This window comes from Danio rerio, chromosome 5, assembly GCF_052040795.2.
Source record: "Danio rerio strain M-AB ecotype USA chromosome 5, GRCz13ab, whole genome shotgun sequence".
Taxonomy (NCBI): Eukaryota; Metazoa; Chordata; class Actinopteri; order Cypriniformes; family Danionidae; genus Danio; species Danio rerio.
The window spans coordinates 74,427,758-74,448,855 of record NC_141025.1 but is presented as its reverse complement, the minus strand read 5'-3'; the positions used below and the strand labels follow the sequence as shown (position 1 = coordinate 74,448,855).

General features: G+C 38.0%; 1 protein-coding gene across 1 annotated transcript; it reads left to right on the top strand.

Annotated features, from left to right (window-relative positions):
- The first annotated feature begins 2,887 nt into the window (after window positions 1–2,887).
- rom1a (retinal outer segment membrane protein 1a) lies at window positions 2,888–21,071 on the top strand. The gene is given in 4 exon segments (NM_200794.4): window positions 2,888–3,335; window positions 9,958–10,388; window positions 14,539–14,785; window positions 17,370–21,071. Coding segments are annotated over 4 exon segments (1,041 nt in total). The 5' UTR covers window positions 2,888–3,185; the 3' UTR covers window positions 17,583–21,071.
- Window positions 21,072–21,098: the final 27 nt, after the last annotated feature.

Genomic DNA, 21,098 nt, shown 5'->3' with positions numbered 1-21,098 from the left:
GCGATTTAATACTTTCGAAACTCACAAGCACAATATATATGTCCATGCCTAATATCCAATGGCCAGAAAGTGATACATTTTTTAAAAAAATTGTTAACATTTTGGTATTTGTTATGCAGCAAGCCCAGAGATTGTAGTGTACACTATGACTTTATGTAAAATTAACTTTAATGTGTGATATGAATAAAAAGTGATCATAAACGAATAATTTCTCCACTCAAATGAGTGGCGGCTTGGACTCGGAAACAATATTACATACGTCACCAACACGTCACCACTTAACAAGCGGATAGTTTGCAATGAAGAACTATAGACAAAAACACTGTGAAATCCATTAATGATCAGTTGTTTTCTCCTGAACGTTGACTAAGTTTTTATTTAAATATGAGTGATTTTAAAGTTGTGGATATATTTTGCATTTCCAAATTAAACCTTTTATTGTTTTTCAAAAGCAAAACCAAATTTTAATAATAAAAATTTTAAAAAATCATGTTTGTATGCAAACCATTTTGATTATGTACCCCTATACATTTCTGGAGAGCACCAAATACGTCCCAGAAGCTAAGATTTTTTTGCAGTTTTGGTTTTCGCGAATTCACCAGAGGCTGCGGTGTACGCTTTTTAGATTTCGAATTTCTCTTGCGAGTGCCATTCGCGCCTGCTGTTCTTGAATAAATCCACCAGAGGCTGCTGGGTATGCTTTTTGAGATCTCATATTTCTCTTGCGAGTGCCATTTGTGCCTGCTGTCGACTGACTGATTGACTGACTGTCTGATCAATCGATCCTCCCCACCCTCCCCCTTTTCTAAACCCAACTGATAGTGTTTTAAAAAGGACTAATTGACCAGCAACCACCCACCCACCCTGTCGTCGCAGTCAATTCCACTCTAAATCCGCTAAAAGATGCGGAGAGCCACTGAATAAACGAGTAACAGCAGAAAAGCCTTCTATATGGAGGTAAGCGGTCAGCTAGTGAGAAAAGCAACGGCATCACACCGCCCAGTAGCATTCGTTTCAAAGACAAAATGCAGCTATACGTAATTCTGGCTACATAATTCGGCTCTTTCCAGAAATGTATATAAGGCTACATTTTTAGAATGAGCCTCTGTTGCAGCCAGTTATTCATAGCATTTACTAGATTTTTTAAGGTAAGTGGTTGCAAACAATTCTTATGGGCTGACTTTAAACAAACAAATGTAGTTGAACTTTACTAAATAGATTTTTTTAAAATACAGCCCATATTAATTGGCACCTGTTTTACCCCTTTTTAAAGAATTGAATAATTCTTTTGAGTCTCCAGAATGTGTCTGTAAAGTTTCAGCTTAAAAAACTCAGCAGATTATTTAATATACCTTTCAGAATGTTGGGATTTCCTGCTTTGAACACGCAGTAGTTGTTTTTGTGACTTGTGCCTTTATTGCTAGTTCTTCCCGCCCATTGTTCCCACGTGCCTGTCAGAGTGTGCCTCCGTCTCTGCCTCGACTGCGACAGATAAACAGACAGACATAAAGGAAGCAGATCTCACGTAACATTTGTGAGAAACACTACAGTAAGAACTTTCCCAATGATTATTTGATGTATTTGTTGTGGAGCTAATTCAAGCCTTTCTGCATTGATGAGTCACACACAATGTCGTCACAAGGTTCACGCTCACACACGGACACACAAACATTTTTGCACAGCAAATGTGATAGCATACACATTATTTCCACTGCTGTATGGATTTCCGCAATGTTAATGTACAAAATAAACCTGATTTGAAACCGGGATTGAAGTGTCTTCTTTTATACTTGTATTGACATTTGGCAGTGGTGATAAAGTAAAGCTGAAGTAGATTCGCTGTAATTCATTACACACATGCACTGTTTTAGAAACGTTTTAAACTTGTAAAATTAATTCTCAATCACTTTTGATGATGATTGATGATAACAGAGCGCAGAACAGATCTTTTAATCCCGGTTGCTTTGCGCACGTCCTGTCTTGTTGATATAATTATACGCGTTAATACAAAGACATGTTAATACGCGGCTGTCAATCAATTCGGTGGGCAGAGAAACCGCACTCCTACGTCAAGTTGTGGTCGACCTCAAAATGGGAGGGATTTGTATCCTATTTTAAAGTCAGGAAATTTAAATAAAGAGACTTATTGTATTTCTATCACTCCAATGTTGATGTGGACATACTCCTCCATAGCTGCCAACACTCCTGTTTTTCCCAGGAGTCTCCCGTATTTCAGACCAATCTCCTGCAAATGTCCCGTTTTGTTATTTCTCCAGGAAAAATCCCATCATTTCACCTGCAACAACCCCCCCCACCCCCTTTTTTTTTTTTTGGTTTTCCTGTAACACCCCCGGGTCGCCAACTTTGGTATAGTATCCAGTCACAGCGACCACCAAAAACCCGGTGCATAACACAGTTACTAACACCACAGTACAGTTACCTTCCTATACTGGTTCTCAACAGTGTTATTCAGAGACCTCCACCCCGAACACCCCCCACCCCCCGGTCTCCTGGGATTTCAGAGACAAATATTGGCAGGTATGCACTAAACACACACACAGTTCTGTCCAAACAACTAATGATTTTCATAATAGGTTCCCTTTGAAAAATTTGTACATCAAATGTATAATTTTTTCAGTGTATTCAATTTTCGATGAACGATCCCTTTAAGCACTATGGCTGCCATCTTTCTTCATGCACTTCCAATCTCTTCCTTGTCATTATTCATCATCTTTATCCTCATGTGAGAGATGCACCACTGGCTTTGCTGAGCAGACAGTGGCCTTGTTTCCCATTGGAGAGAGCTGTTGTAATAGGATAGTTTAGAGATTACAGGTAAGACGCCCAAGACCTCTAACTTTGTCCAAATCCAGTGTGTCTCACCCAAGCATGGGCATGGAGGTGCAAGGGCACTGAGTGGGCATCTCGGGGGGGATCACCACACAAAACATCCGGTCTGACCTTTGCTAACGGATTAATTGACGACGGCATACAGAATAGCGGCTGAATTGTTTGGATGAAACTGAATTTATTGAACAACTGAAGGATTACACCGAGTACTTATCTACCTTTTTTATTTTATTTCTGCTGCTTCAGCTCAATTCGCGGGAACTTCTCATTTTTAATAGCTTATTTTCAACACTTCCTTTTTTTCGGTCAAGTTTACTCCATTATAATCTGTCACAATGGTCGTAGGTAAGATGAAGTTCACGTTTCAGAAAAGGGTGAAGTTGGCCCAGGGTTTATGGATGCTGTCGTGGTTGGCGACGGTGGGTGGAGCGATCACCTTCACTTTAGGATGCTTCCTAAAGACTGAGCTACGGAGGAGGGGAGAGGTATCCATAAAACCCTCATATTTGTATTTTATTTTGTTTTATTTTTGCTAATTTAATGCATCATGTGCAATATTTAATGCAGTCCCAATTATTATTCCTTTATTATTTATTTTATTGATTTAATTTGTTTTATTTTATTATTTATTGATTAAAAATGTATTTTATTTAATTTTTGCTAACAATTAAATGCATTGTGTAACGTTATAAATATTTCATGCAATCACATTTATGATTCCTAATCATTTACTTTGTTGACTGAAAATATATAATTAATTTATTTTATTGTTATATTTCTTGATAGAAAATATATTTTATTTTATTTATTTTGTTATTTGTTGATTAAAAATTTATTTTAAAAACACTCATTGATTGAAAACATATTTTATTTTTTATATTTATATTATTATTTATTGATTGAAATTATATTTTATTTTATCCTTTATTGATTAAAATATATTTTATTATTTTAATATTAATATTTATAGATTGAAAATATATTTTATTTATTTTATTATTCATTATTATTTATTGATTGAAATATATTTTATTTTATATGAATATTTTTTAAAATGAAAATGTATTTTATTTTATTTATTTTATTTTAATATTTATTTATTGATTCAAATATGTTTTATTTATTAATAGAAATTTATTTTATTATTTTTTTGCTAACAATTTAGTGCATTCTGTGCGATATTCAAAATATTTCATGCAATCACAGTTATTATTTCGAAACTTCAAAAGAGACATTGACATTGAGTGTTAGGCTAATAGTTCCACTTTAAGTTATTTAACTTTTGTGAGATATTGTTTTGTATGATAACCTAATTTGGGGACCTTATTAAGTTTGCAGAAGACAATCTAACAGGGTTGCCCAAACTTGGTCCTGCAGATTTCCAACTTGCCTCCACACACCTCCATGGATATTTCTAGAAAGGCTAGTATACGACCTTGATTAGCTAGCCCAGATGTGTCTGATTGGGGTTGTAAATTAAACTAAACTAAACTAAACTACAGGACACTGATACTCCAGGACAGAGTTTGGGCACCCCTGTTATAGAATCTCAATTGGATTTGTCAAATGTCTTAATGAAAAACGATGTTAAAGGGATTGTTCACCCAAAAATTAAAACGCTGTCATCATTTTCTCACCCTTTGTTTGTTCAACACCTGTTTGAATTTCTTTCCTCTGTTAAACACTCTCTCTCTCACACACACACACACACACACACACACACACACACACACACACACACACACACACACACACACACACACACACACACACACACACACACACACACACGCACAAAATATTTTGAAAAACGCTGGTTTCTGTTGCCCATTGAATTTCATAGTATTTTTTTCTTTTCTATGGAAGTTGATTAATGCCAGCAACTAGCACTCTTCAAAATATCTTCTTTCGTGTTTAACAGAAGAAAGAAACATTTACAGCCACATAAAGGATGCTATGATGAGTTAATTTTCATCTTTGAGTGAACTGTCTCTTTAAGGGCTCAAACGGTTCACAAGTGTCTGGCAGGGATTAACCCATATGAATATAAATATTATCTAAGCCAGTCATAATAGGCTTAAGGAGCTGTCCTTTACAAATGAGCTCCTCCACAGTCTATGGGTCAGAGAAACAATGGCATCTGTCTTAAGCAGGCCATACATGATTATACTGCATAGATTTTCCACACCAGTGATTTTATATTCACATATACAGTACGTAGAGTTTGAATATTTTCCTTATTATTGAATAAATGACTACTCAAAAAATGAAAATGATAATATTACACTCAAATATTATTTATTTATTTATTGCTACTTGTTCAAACTACTTGAAATGAGCTAAAACAACACACTTCTGGATATTTGTTGAGGGAAAACTTAATTATTTTATGCTCAATCCACTTAAATTTGTTGTGTTAACTTAATGGTTTTGTGTTGGTACAATGTGAATTGTGTGGAGCCCTATTTTTATTTTTTTTTTACAGTGTAAGCATACTAGAAATTGACTTGATTTACACAAATATATATGCAGTGCTCAGCTAATCTGTTAATTATTTAAAAATAGCCTTAGATCCAGGATTATCACAGTAAAAAAACCATAAAAACATTTTGTTAAAAATAAATTAAACTTTTAATTTAGGTAGTTTAAGTTATACGATAGTGGCGCAGTAGGTAGTGCTGTCGCCTCACAGCAAGAAGGTCGCTGGTTCGAACCTCGGCTCAGTTGGTGTTTCTGTGTGGAGTTTGCATGTTCTCCCTGCCTGCGTTTCCCCAAAGACATGTGGTACAGGTGAATTGGGTAGGCTAAATTGTCCGTAGTGTGTGTGTGAATGTGTGTGTGAATGTTTCCCAGAGATGGGTTGCGGCTGGAAGGGCATCCGCTGCGTAAAAACTTGCTGGATAAGTTGGTGGTTCATTCCGCTAATACCCAGGATTAACAAAGGGACTAAGCCGACAAGAAAATGAATGAATGAAAGTAATACAATAATGTAATGTGAACTGCATAAAGCAGGTATATAGAAATCTGATACATGAAAATATATGCAAATATGACATACAAGTTAGATTTAGATTTTCCTTATAAGTATGCAAATAAAAAAGAAAAGATTTCTAAATTTACTTTTGTTTCATTGCAAATGACAATACAACAAACATTATTTAATGTGCTCCTCATGATTTTTAATAGTTTTTTTTTTTTCAAAACACATATTCCAATTTTGGTTCTTGCAACACATTAAAAAAAAAAGTTGTCACAGTAAATCGTTTACCACTTTGTAATGTTGCCATTCCTTTTCACAGCACTTAAAAGATGTTAAGGGACTGCAGACACCAAGTTACATGTTTAATTTTGTCCATTACTGCAAACAAGTCTTAAGGTGGGCAATGGGTGGGTACGGGGTCTTCAATGTGTGCCACACATTTTCAATTGGAGACAGGTCAGGACTGCAGGAGGGCCAGTCCAGTCCCTGTATTCTCTTCCTCCTCAGCCAGGACTTTGTAATGTGTGCAGAATGTGGTTTTGCCTTGTCTTGTTAAAATATTCATGGGTGTCCCTGGAAAAGAAGGCAGAATATTGTGCTCCAAAATCTCTGTGTACTTTCAGCGTTAATGTTGCCATAACAGAAGTGCAAGTTAACTTTGCCAACGGCACTAACATAACCCAATACCATGACAGACCCTGGTTTTTGGACTTGTTGTTGGTAACAGTCTGGATGATCCTCTTCTTGGAGCGCACGGTGTCCATTTCTCCCCCCCAAAAAAATACCTGAAATACTAATTCATCCGACCACAGTCAAATTCTCTTTAAGGCAAGTCATTTCACTTGGCGGCCATCTTTGTTTGGCATTCTGTATGAATGGGGAAACCATTCAAATTCTCCAAAATCAAATTCTCCAAAATTGCTTGCCAAGCTTTATGATTGAATTTCATATTAGGAATCAGTATTAAAATTTAACAACAACTGTCCCTTTAGTTTCATTTCGAAACGTCCAAACCACACAAAATCTGCAGAAACTCACGTCTGATTTAAGCCCCTCTCCCGGAGTATTGTCAGCCCGTAGAGATTGATGATTGGCTCCTGTTCTAGAAGGCGGGCTTTATTTTCCATATATTTATCAATGATTGGCTCTTGTACTAGAAGGCGGGGCTTTATTCACCATATTGACCGTCACACTTTTCCCCATTCAAAAAGATACAAGTGACACGTCTTGTGTATTCTATAGTCTTTGCCACAGTACACACCTGCCAACTCGGGCTTATTGTGGAAACGTACCCCGCAGACGTTTCTGGAGACCGCAAAATATGTCCCGGGAGGTGTGTATTCGAGCAGTTTTTGTTTTCGCGAATCTGCGAGAGGCCGATGTGGAGCGGCCGTCCGTCCAACTGACTGGCTGAACGATCGACAGGGCGGCCAATCGGCCGCCCTCCTCCTCCTCCTTCCCTAAACCCAAGTGACGATTTGCAAAAGCCGTCGTCCAATTTTGACCACGTTTTCGGATCTCGCCCCGTCGCGAACTTGTTCGCTTTTTTTTTTTTTGGATTGTTTTTCATCTTACCTGATTTCTGGAACCACTCTTCCCCGGACTCGATCCCGGTCGTCGCCGTGGCCGGTTCTTCCTCCCACCGGGCCTCTGCTCCGCAGACGTAATGCTGCAAGCTAAGCGGACAAACTGGTTAAGGCGGGAAAGCCCTCCACATGGAGGTGAGCTGTCAGCCGGCGAGCATGAAGAGGAGGAACGGATCGGCGTCACACCGCCCCGCAGCGTTCACTCGATTAAATAAAAAAAAAAACGCGGCCATACGTACCTCCGGCCACGTAAATTGCGGTCTCCAGAAACGTCCGCCAGGCTACGTTTCCAGAATGAGCTTGGGTTGACATATGCACTGTGTGATGGCCCATCCCATATGCGTCCGAGCCAAGAGAAGTCGACGGTGCTACTGGTAACTGTTAATATAGGGCTTACCTTTGGCACAGTACAGTTTTAACTGGCATTTGTGGATGTATCTTCCAGTGTTGGGCAGTAGCGTTGCTACAAGTAGTGACGCTACTAGCTTAGCTACATTTCTCAGTAGTGTGGCGGTAGCGTCGCTACTTTCTAAATCCAATAGCTTTTCAGTAGCGAAGCAATTTTATTAGTCACGTTGTGCAGTAGCGTCAACACAAGCTACATTTACCAATCGCAGATCAATGAGTGATGGCAGTGACATTCACACAGCTGGGAAGCCGTTGTCTAGCCGATGAAAGTAAATCCATGTGATGGTGGGGATGACGAGTTCTTTTTCTTCCTGTTTTACGGTTGTTGACAACAAACTTTTTGGTGCGTTACTGCCACCTCTAGTCGGTGACGTCGCAAACCAAATTAGGCTAGTACGAGAAACTTCCTTGATGGAAAGATGACTGAGGGAGGAGTTATTTCTGAAGCAGGAGTTTTCTGACCATACCTCGAGATGTACATGTTAAGATGCAACATCTTAATTTCTGATGCTGTGCTCAAAAAAAACTTTAGTAATTTATAGTAAGTACTACTACAAATTACTGCATTATGTAGTGTAATTTATTAATGAGGATTTGTAAATATATATATAACAATATGCATAATGCTAATGTCAAAATATTTCCCTTTACAATAAATTACTATAATATTTTAATGGTGTATCAACTAGTTTTATTGGATTTTTTGTTTTAGCTGTTACATACTATGCGTTTAGTACATAGTATACTATCTGTTTAGTACAGCATATTATTTGCAGTAAATAACTGAACTATTGCGCCTCATATGTTTCATTGACAGTTTTATTGATCACTAAGATATGATTGACTAGAATTTAAGTTGCTTTAATTTAAAAATAAAAATTGTACAAATATATATCCTAATTTATATCCTAAATGATGTTTAACAAAGCAAGGAAATTTCCATAGTATGACTGATAATATTTTTAATAAGTTGCATTTGTTTTAATTCGACTAGAATAATAGCAGTTTTTAATTTTTTATAAAACCATTATAAGGGCAAAATTATTAGCCCCTTTAAGCAATATTTTTTCGATAGTCTACAGAACAAACCATCGTTATACAATAACTTGGCTAATTACCCTAACCTGCCAAGTTAACTTAATTAACCTAGTTTAGCCTTTTAATGTCACTTTAAGCTGTATAGAAGTGTCCTGAAAAATATCTAGTCAAATATTATTTACTGTCATCATGGCAAAGATAAAATAAATCAGTTACTAGAGATGAGTTATTAAAACTATTTTATTCTCCGGTAAACAGAAATTGAGGAAAAAATTAAACGGGGCAAATAATTCAGGTGGGCTAATAATTCTGACTTCAACTGTATATTTCCAAATGAAATGAAGTTGACCAGGGCGAGACAGTGGTGCAGTAGGTAGTGCTGTCGTCTCACAGCAGGAAGGTCGCTGGTTCAAACCTCGGAAAAGCTCAGTTGGCGTTTCTGTGTGGAGTTTGCATGTTCTCCCTACGTTTGCGTGGGTTTCCTCCGGGTGCTCCGGTTTCCCCCACAGTCCAAAGACATGCGGTAAAGGTGAATTGGGTAGGCTAAATTGTCCATAGTGTAGGAGTGTGAGTTTATGTGAGTGAATGTGTGTGTGAATGTTTCCCAGAGATGGGTTGCGGCTGGAAGGGCATCCGCTGCATAAAAATGTGCTGGATAAGTTTGCGGTTCATTCCGCTGTGGCGACCCCAGATTAATAAAGGAAGTAAGCCAACAAGAAAATGAATGAATAATTGAATGAAGTTGACAAGACAAAATATGAAATGTTTTGTGTTCATATTTCTGCAATGAAATACAAGTCAAAGTAAATTTGGCATTTTCTATACTGTCATAATGATTTGGGGTCGAAAATTAATACAGCCCCAACTTAACAAATTCACCAGAGTCTCTTTATTAATATAACAGACACCTATTTTACACCTATATTATTGCATTACCCGAAAGTTTTCCAGTATCCTTAAAAGCTGAAAACAATTGTCTAAATTATTTTTTGCTATGTTATTTTGAAAGATAAAGTCTCAAAATGTCAACAACCTGATGTACACAATACATGCAAAATGCAATCTGTCTGACATTAACATCCTGCTTTCCGTCAGGTAATGGACAACACAGACATCCATTGTGTGCCCAACACCTTGATGATTGTGGGTCTGGCTTCGATGGGCGGCAATTACTTTGCCAGTCGAATCTGCCAGGATGCCCTGGATGCCGGGCGCTTCCCACGGTGGAAGACCTACATGAAGCCTTTTTTTGGCTGCTCCATTTTCTTCACCACCCTCATGTTGATTTCAATCATCTTGAGTTACATCATGAAGGGCAGCCTGGAGACCTCGCTGAAAATCGGCCTGAAGAACGGCATCCGCTTCTACAAGGACACCGATATCCCGGGCCGCTGCTTCCAAAAGCAGACCATCGACCGGCTTCAGATGGAGTTCCACTGCTGCGGAAACACAGACTACAGGGATTGGTTCGAGGTGCAGTGGATCAGCAACCGCTACCTGGATTTCAGCTCTAAGGAAGTTAAGGAGTGAGTAAAACAGAATTTTAGTCAAAGAAATAGCTCATCCTAAAAATAAAAATTCTGCCATCCTGTACAGTGTTAAAAATTTCCTGCAGAATTTACGGTAACTTACTGTAGATCAATTACAGCAAAAGTACTGTATTTACATTTACAACACTATTTACCTTGCTCTATATGTATTTATAATATTGTATATCTTATTGTATTGTATATCTTTACCGTCATTTCCACAAAGCAACTTTAAAATACAGTAATATACCGCATACCTGTCCAACAGCAAAATACAGTTCACATAAGATCAATTACAGCAAAAGTACTGTATTTATATTTACATCACTATTTATCTTATGTATGTATTTACAGTATTGCATATAATTACTGTAAAATATAGTAACTTTCACAATGCAACTTTAAAATACAATAAGATATGGATAACTGTAAAATTTTGTTCATATTACAGTTCAATTCGCCAGTAAATTACAGTAAATCAATTACAGCAAAAGTACTGTATTTATATTTACAGCACCATTTATCTTGCTGTATATATTTACAGTATTGTATGCCTTCACTGTAAAACATGGTCATTTCCACAATGCAACTTTAAAATACAGTAGCACACTGCATAACTGTCCTACAGTAAAATACAGTTCACATACGATCAATTACAGCAAAAGTACTGTATTTACATTTACAGCACCATTTATCTTGCTTTATATGTATTTACAGTATTGTATATATTTACTGTAAAATATGCAGCCTTTCCACTATGCCCCTTTAAAATACAGTAAGATACTGCATAACTGTCCCACAGTAAAATTTAGTTCATAATACAGTTCAGTTCACCTGTAACTTACTGTAAATCAATTACAGCAAAAGTACTGTATTTACATTTACAACACTATTTACCTTGTTGTGTATGGATTTACTGTATTGTATATATATATTGTAAAATATATAGTAATTTCCTCAATTATACTTTAAAATACAATAATTTACAGCATACCTGTCCAACAGTACAATACAGTTCACATAAGATCAATTACAGCAAAAGTACTGTATTTACATTTACATCACTATTTACCTTGTTATGTATGTATTTACAGTATTGCATATAATTACTGTAAAATATCGTAATTTTCACAATTCAACTTTTAAATACAGTAGCATACTGCATAACTGTCCCACAGTAAAACTGAGTTCATTTTATAGTTCAGTTCATCAGTAACTTACTGTAAATCAATTACAGCAAAAGTACTGTACAGGGTGGGCCGTTTATATGGATACACCTTAATAAAATGGGAGTGGTTGGTGATATTACCGTTCTGTTTGTGGCACATTAGTATATGTGAGGGGGCAAACTTTTCAAGATGGGTGGTGACCATGGTGGCCATTTTGAAGTCGGCCATCTTGGATCCAACTTTTGTTTTTTCAATAGACAGAGGGTCATTTGACACATCAAACTTATTGGGAATTTCACTAGAAAAACAATGGTGTGCTTGGTTTTAACGTAGCTTTATTCTTTCATGAGTTATTTAGAAGTTTCTGACCACTTATAAAATGTGTTCAATGTGCTGCCCATTGTGTTGAATTGTCAATGCAACCCTCTTCTCCCACCAGCCATCTTGAGAAGTTTGTCCCCTCACATACTAATGTGCCAAAACAGGACGTTAATATCACCAACCATTCCCATTTTTTTAAGGTGTATCCATATAAATGGCCCACCCTGTATTTATATTTACAGCACTAATTACCTTGCTGTGTATGTATTTACTGTAAATTATACAGTAATTTCCACAATGCAACTTTAAATTACAGTAATATACTGCAGAACTGTCCCACAGTAAAATTTAGTTAATCATACAGTTCAGTTTATCATTAACTTACTGTAAATCAATTACAGCAAAAGTACTGTATTTACATTTACAACACTATTTACCTTGCTGTGTATGTATTTACAGTATTGCATTTATTCACTGTAAAATATACTGTAATTTCCACAATACAACTTTACAATACAGTAACATATTGCATAAATGTTCTACAGTAAAATTCAGTTCATATTACAGTTAAATACCGTGTAATTTACACAAATCGTTAACAGTTTATGAGGTTCTGCCTTCTGTTAAATACAAAGGAAGATATACTGACGAATGTTGTAAAAAAGCAGCCATTGACTTTCATGGTATATTTAGTTCCTACTATTGATGTCAATTGTTGTTTTTTTTCCCTCAACTTTTTTTTAACATATCTAGTTATCTGTTAAACAGAAGAAGAAATCATAGAGGTTTAAAAGAAGACCCACATAGCAAAATTTCTCTGGCCCAGCTCTGGCCCACACAATCAGGTTTTGCTTGGCCCACATGCCGCAGTGAATTACGGTACATAACTGGACCAAATCTGGCTTCCAGACAAGGGCCAAACACGGACCATATCTGGGCCAAGTCTCAGCCAAGTTAATAACTCATAACTGGGCCTGAACTGGGCCAGATAGGTTGGTGTGTCATGATTGCAATGAAATTGATAAACCCATGGAGTGATGCGCTTTAGGCACACTATGGGCACGCTTTTTCTCAAAGTGACCTGATTGGTAGATTTTTTTTTCTTTACTCAAAAATGATTTTAGTGTATTTTAAATGTGGGTCAAGACTGGCCAAACTCACATGGCCCACTTATCAAATTTTTAAATCTGGGCCAAATACTACGTTTTTCATCTGGCCCAAATCTTGTGTGCCGCCTTAAAAACGGTGCCACCTCTGCCAAACCCGGGCCATGTTTGGCCCACATGCTGTATGCCAGTGCCGGATGAATGCCTGCTGTGCCAGCTTTTTGCCAAATCTGGGCCAGAATTCTTTGCTACTAGGGGAGTAAATAATGATAGTATTATTTACGTCTTCAAACCTGCTCGTGGAGATCCAGACTGTATCCAAAATCTCCCCTATACCCTTAAATTGTTTTTAACAGTGTCATTAATATTTAATGACATTTTAATTACAAATTCGGCTTGTACTACTCTAGTTGAGGTGAAACAAAATGTTAATGACAGTAAAAAATTCATGACAAATATACACTCACTGGCCACTATATTAGGTACACAAGTCTGAGATGATTCGCTCTTTATGACACGGTGAGTTATCTTGCTGAAAGTAGCCTTCTGTGGGCATAAAGGGATGGATATGGTCAGCAACAATATAGGTGTACTGTGTTGTTGACATGATGCTCATTTGGTACTAATGGGCCCAAAATGTGCCAAGAAAATATGCCCCACACCATTACACCACCACTACCAGCCTAAATTGTTAATACAAGGCAGGGTGGATCCATTCTATCTTGTTGTTGATGCTTAATTCTGAACATACCATCTTAGCAGAAATCAGGACTCATTAGAGCAGGGAACGTTTTTACAATCATCAATTGTTTAATTTTGGTGAGCCTGTGTGAATTGTAGCCTCAGTTTCCTGTTCTCAGCTGACAGGAGTTGCACCTGTTGTGGTCTTCTGCTGCTGTAGCCCATCCGCCTCAAAGTTGGACGTATTGTGTGTTCAGAGATGCTCTTCTGCAGACCTCGGTTGTAATGAGTGGTTATTTGAGTTACTGTTGTCTTTCTAACAGTGGGAACCAGTCTGGCAATTCTCCTCTGACCTCTGGCATCAGCAAGGCATTTGCGCCCACAGAACCACCACTCACTAGATATTTCCTCTTCTTCAGACAATTCTCTGTAAACCCTAGAGATGGTTGTGCGTGAAATCCTAGCAGATCAGCAGTTTCTGAAATACTCAGACCAGACCGTCTGGCAACAACAACCATGCCTCGTTTAAACACAGTTAAATCACCTTTCTTACCCATTCTAATGCTCAGTTTGAACTGCAGCAGATCATCTTGACCCTATCTACATGCCTAAATACATTGAATTGCTGCCATGTGATTGGCTGAGTAGAAATTTGCGTTAACGAGCAGTTGCACAGGTGTACCTAATAAAATGGCCGGTTAGTGTATAATGGCTTAATTACAAACATGTTTATGACAAATTTATTACAAGTTTCTAGGTAATGTCAAGTTGTCATGACAAAAACAGGTTGTGATGTATATGTTTAAGGGCGAACTATGCCTTTAACAGGTCCCTTTAACACTCCTTTTGTCTCCATGCTTAATCCGCCAGCCGCATTAGGAGCAATGTCGACGGCCGCTATTTGGTGGACGGTGTGCCCTTCAGCTGCTGTAACCCCAGCTCTCCCAGACCCTGCATCCAGTACAAAATCACCAACGACTCTGCCCACTACAACTACGAGCACGAGACGGAGGAGCTCAACCTCTTCATCCACGGCTGCAGGGAAGCTCTGGTCAACTACTTTATGGGGCTGATGAACACCATTGGAGCCGTCGTTCTGTCCGTCTTTCTCATTCAGGTACGGTCAAAGGTCGAACTGCACATTACTGAAATCACGTGACGATAAGACATTACAAACACTTTGAAAAAAATGATAATGCCCCAAAACAGTATATACAATTTATCCGGGAAGTTAGAATTATTAGCTCCCCTTTAAATTTTTTTCTTTTTAATATATTTCCCAAATGATGTTTAACAGAGCAAGGAAATATTCATAGTATGTCTGATAATATTTTTTCTTCTGGGGAAAGTCTTATTTGTTTTATTTCAGCTACAATAAAAGCAGTTTTTAATTGTTTAAACACCATTTTAAGGTAACTTCAGCAGCTTCGTGTACGTGAACAAAAGTGGCAATCTGATTGGTGGAGAAGGTTTTGACGCGGTGCGTCAAGACAAAAAAACAAGCAAGGCGTTTCTTTAAAAATGACACTTTTACACCTGGCGTTTTGCGCGTTGGTGTGCACGATCACGTTGGCGCCCTTTATTTAGTCACGAGGCGTTAAACGTCGACTGAAAACGCGAGCAAAAAACATCCCGGTGTGCACGGGCCTTTAGAATGTTCTAAATGAATAGGGCATAGGGGGGATGACTGGGAATAGAACACAGCCAGGAACTATGTTTCTTACTACAGCTCCAGAGGTGTAGTTGCAAGTGCACAAGTTTGTAACACAGTTTGCGAATGTTTGTTGGAATGATGGATTTGAGTAATGCCAAATTAAGGAACTATGTTTGTAATGATGGAATTTGCGACTTTAGTTGGCTAATGATGGTTTTGGGAAACGCACTCCTGCCTAGTTAACCTAATTAACCTAGTTAAGCCTTTAAATGTCACTTTAAGCTGTGTAGAAGTGTCTTGAAAAATATCTAGTCAAATATTATTTACTGTCATCATGGCAAATATAAAATAAATCAGTGATTAGAAATTAGTTATTAAAACTATTATGTTTAGAAATATGTTGAGAAAATCTGCTCTCTGTTAAACAGAAATTGGGGGAAATAAACAAGGGGGCTAACAATTCAGGGGGGCTAATAATTTCTGATTCCCTCAAAAATCTGTTTGCTGTTTGTTCAAAATACTTGAGTTCATGAGGTTTTTTTACACAATTCTTGAGTTTTTTTGGGACAACTTAATGGTCTACGTTCAATGCACTTAATTTGTAAAAATTAATGCGTTTACTTAATTCCTTAATGTGTTGTCCCAACACAAAACAAATGAGTGGAACCCGGTGAATGTGTGATTTTAACAGTGAATAACCATACAAATAAAAGGAAAGAAAGAAAGAAGCATTGGGGGTTTTACACAATACAAATTAAACATACAAAATTCATTTATTCATTTTCCTTCAGCTTAGTCCCTTTATTTATTAGGGGTCACAACAGTGGAATGAACCGCCAACTATATCCAGCTTATGTTTTACACAGCGGATGCTCTTCCAGCTGCAACCCATCAATGGGAAACATCCACACACATTTATTCACCCACATACATTACGGACAATTTCAACCCAGGCTCATTGTGGAAACGTAGTCCCGCAGACGTTTCTGGAGACCGCGGAATACGTCCTGGCGGGTACGTAAGGCTGCAGTTTTTGTTTTCGCGAATCCGCGAGAGGCCGCTATTGTGCGCTTTTTCGCACCTCAGACGCCTCTTGCGAGCGCGGTTCGCGCCCGCGCTGTTCTCGCGTGAAACCGCCGGAGGCCGCTGTCCGACTGACCGGATGATTGACTGCGCGACGGGCAAATCGGCCGACTCGCCCTCCTCCTTCCCTGAACCCAACCAATTTTACAGATTGACCCGCCCGTCCGCTCACTTCCCTAAACCCGAGCAACAGTTCACAAAAGTCGTCCAAAAAAATAAAAGCCCTGATTTTTTTTTATTCTACCGCGTTTTCGGATTTCGCTGCGTTCTCACCCTGTCACGAAACTAGTTCACTTAATTTTTGGGATTGCGTTTTCGTCTTGCCTGATTGCTGGAACTGCTCTTCCCCGGACTCGAAACCGGTCGCCGTGGTCGACCCCTCTCTGCATCTCGAGCCTGCCGACGTACACGCTGAGCTGAGTGGACAAACGGGTTGCAGCGGGGAAGCCCTCCACAAGGAGGTAAGGCAAGCGTGAAAGGGAACAGCGTCACACCGCCCCGCAGCGTTCGCTTGAAAAAAATAAACGCGGCCGTACGTACCCCCCGGGACGTATTCCGCTGTCTCCAGAAACGTCCGCGGGACTACGTTTTCAGAATGAGCTTGGGTTGGACAATTTAGCTTACCCAATTCACTTATACCACATGCCTTTGGACTTGAAAGAAATGCCAACTGACCTAGCTGGGGCTCGAACCAGTGACCTCCTGTTATAAAACCAAATTTGTCGGGTATTAGGAGTTGAAACAGCATTTATTACAGTGTAAGATTGGTTATTTTATGGATGAGACCTCTGTGTGATTTTATTCTCACAGTTAATTAACTGAATTCTACATGTTCATGTGTACACATTTTTTCATATTTAGTTTCAGATAGTATATTATATATTAAGTATGATGTATAATTACCTGTACTAATCAACCATATCTACCCATTCTCTCACACAACCTCCCTTAAATCTTCATCCAGTGCTCGGTGTTGTCTAGCGTGCGCCTCCTGCAAACATCCATGGAAGCCGTAGCCGGACAGGAGAACGTGGAGATCGACACTGAAGGCTACTTGCTGGAGAAAGCCTTGAAGGAGACCATCATGGAGTACGTGGATCCTGTGATGAAGCTCCTTTTGCTGAATCAAGTCGGATCTTCTGAAGATAAAGCAGAAGCAGGAGCCGCAACCAGCTAAAACCATCTTCATCCCACATCTGAAACCTTTCCAGCTGGAGGCTGAGAGTGCTGACAAATCGTCATCAATCCAATAATACATTCATTTATTTTAATTCGAGTTAAGGCTGGTTTATAGTTCTGCGTCAAGCGTACGTGTTTGCTCTAGCGCAGCCTTCGCGCGGTTGCAGACCCCTTGCCGTGGCCGACACTGATGCACACCTCTTGAAAATTGTAACTACATGTCGTAATGGCACGTAGCGCAAGCTCTGTGATTGGTCGGCTTGGTAGGAGTGACAAGTGTGGGCGGTGCTAAGAGCCACTTGATCCCAATGGAGCGAGTGTTTACAAGTGTTGAGTCCTGTGAAGGACAAGTGTTTACCTCATAATTAAAGACGTTGAACGTCCGCCGGTTCCCACATCTGAATAAGCGAGTTTTAGCTACTTGTACATTAAGGTAGCGTTCAGATAAAACAAAACACCAGTGAAGAAACTCGACACAGAGAAACATTAAAGCCTCCTGCCAGCTAGCACTTTGGAGGAGTTATTGCAGAGCAACACAAACAGCATGCAGAAGTATAAATGCACGACGCACAAGGCAGGCGCTATGGGTCACGGCGATCACTTGACACAGAAGCATAAATCAGCCTTTAGTCCTTTGTTTATGAGGGGTCACCACAGCGGAATGAACCACCAATTCAATAATTCATCTATTGGTATTTACAAATCTCCACTCAATGACTGAAATGAATGAATGGTAACACTTTACTTGTAGGGGCGTTTATAAAACTGTCGTGAAACTTTTATAATCATGATATAACACGTTGTGAATAAGATTTTGTGCTTGCTTACGACAACTATAAGTGTCATTTGCTCATTTTAAATGCAAAGATGACATTGTTTGTTATGGTAACTTGACTCTCACTACCAGTCTTCATCTTTGTCGGTAATTTGACATTACCAAGACAACGTAACGTTATTTGTCATAAATCTGTCATGAACAAGATTGTCATAAGGACATTATAATTGTGTCATGTGATCACATTTTCAGTGGAACAAACTGTATTTGTCATTGAAATGTCTCAAGTGTCATTACCCTGTCAAATCATTTTTAACAGTGTCATTAATATTTAATGACATTTAATTACAAATTTAGCTTGAACCGCTGTAATTGAGGTAAAAAAAATATATGTTATCTTTAGCTTTTATTACTTTACTAGCAAGACGTCTCTTCCTTTTAAAGTGGAAACACGTCTCTCCACCCTCTTGATGCATGGATAAAAGAAGTGTTTACTTGCATTAGATTAAAAACAGACTTAAAGGCTTTTTAAAAACCTTTGACAAGGTGTGGCAATCTGCTGGCTAACTCTCTTGATTATTCAGCTGAGCAATAATATATGAATATATATACTAAATGTATTATTGGTTTTTCTTTTCTTTTCCCCCTTTTTTAAAAATTGTTTTATTTTATTTTTTTTACTTATTAATTATGTTTTAGTTTTTCAATGGGAAGTTTAGACTGTTGAGGGAGGGTAGTGTTTATTCGGGATAGTGTTAGCACCAACATGGATGGATAATTATAAAAAAAAAAAAAAAAAAAAAAAAAAAAAAAAAAATATATATATATATATATATATATATATATATATATATATATATATATATATATATATATATATATATATATATATATAATATATATAATATCATGAAAATCATGTTTATGACAGATTTATGACAACAGGCTTTGTTGTCTTGGTAATGTCAAGTTGTCATGACAAAGACAAAAATAGGTTGTGATGTATTTGTTTATGTCAAATTGTCATAACAAACAATGTCATCTTTGCATTTAAAATGTTTTAAAGTGAATGACAATGACAGTTGTTATAAGCATGCATAACATTTCATTCACATTCATGCGTCATGATTTTAAAGGTTTGGTCTTTTGAACACCCCTTGAAGCAAAGTACTACCAAATAAATTTACAAACCCTAGCATTTTACCCGATTTCATTATTATTATAATATTTTAAAACAAAATCTGTCAATTTCTTCAGCATTTATGATTAAATATGTGATATTGCTTACCTTCGGGTGAGTAAACAAACGCTCAAACCTGTGAGGAGAAACTTGGAAATGATTAGCAACATGACTTTACAACATACCTGCTCCTGTTTTTTTCCTGGGAGTCTCCTGTGTTTCAGACCTATCTCCCGCCACCCTCCCGTTTTGTTATTTCTCATGGAAAACTCCCGTAATTTCAATTCCTCAGGTTTTTGGTATAGTCTATAACACCCCTGGATCTCTGACTTTGGTATAGTATCCAATCGCAGCGGCTGCCCGAAACCCGGTGCATAGTTACTTAGCTGTGTCATTCAGACACTTCACCCCCGACACTTAGACATCCCCACCACTCCCCCTCTCGGTCTCCCAGATTTTCAGAGACAAATGTTGGCAGGTATGCTCAACAAGTGGGTCAAAAGGATTGCATTTAATATATATTTTAGCTACAGATAGTTTCTATTTAATTGGAAATAACATTCTTACTATCAAGTGTTTAAAATATTCACTTGCACACTTTTTAATTTTTTTCCTTGATACAGAAAGTATAAGTATGCACTCCTTTTTGCAACATAGGCTCATTCTGAAAACGTAGGCCTATCAACGTTTCTGAAGATCACGAATTATATAGCCAGAAGTACGTATGGCTGCATTTCATTTTTAAAATGAACGCTACAGAGCTGTATGATGCCGTTTTTTTTTCGCATTTACTAGCTGACTGCTAACCTCCATATGGACGGCATTCCAGCTGTTACCAGTTTGTCTGGTTAGCTCACCATATATGTCGGTGGGCGGGTCAATCTGTGGTTTTAAAAATTCTATTGGTTGGGTTTAGGGAAGGAGGAGGGTGGGTCAGTCGATCAGTCAGTCATTCAGTCAGTCAGTCAGTCAACAGTGGCCTCTGGTGGATTTACATGAGAACAGCAGGCACGAATGGCACTCGAGAGAGAAATTTGAGATCTCAACAAGCATACACAGCGGCCTCTGGTGGATTCAAGAAAACAAAAACTCCAAAAAACAAAAACGTAGCTCCAGGGACAAATTTGGCGCTCTCCAGAAATGTATACAGAGGTACACTTTCAGAATGAGCCTGGGTTGCCTTTTTCACAAGTGTAAAATCTGAAATCTACAGTCATGATAAAATTAGTTCAAACCATCCTCAATCTTTAAGAATTCTGTAATTTCAATAAAAGTAATTATAATAAAACTCAATCAGAAGTATCACAATTTCATAGTTTTCTCCAAGCATTAATTTTCTCACTCAGCGTTAAATGCCTGTTGTAAACATAAATACGTACCTGTCATTAAGTCATCTTTGTTTTGCATTCAGCATGGAATTAAATGCATTGTAAGTGTTAAAAGAGGGTGTAGATGATGCTCAATGCTCTGCTATAAAACACTGTACACGCAGAAATCTGTCAGGTCTAATAAAATCTGACATTTTGAACTGCTTTGTTGTGTAGTGATGTTTAATGGAA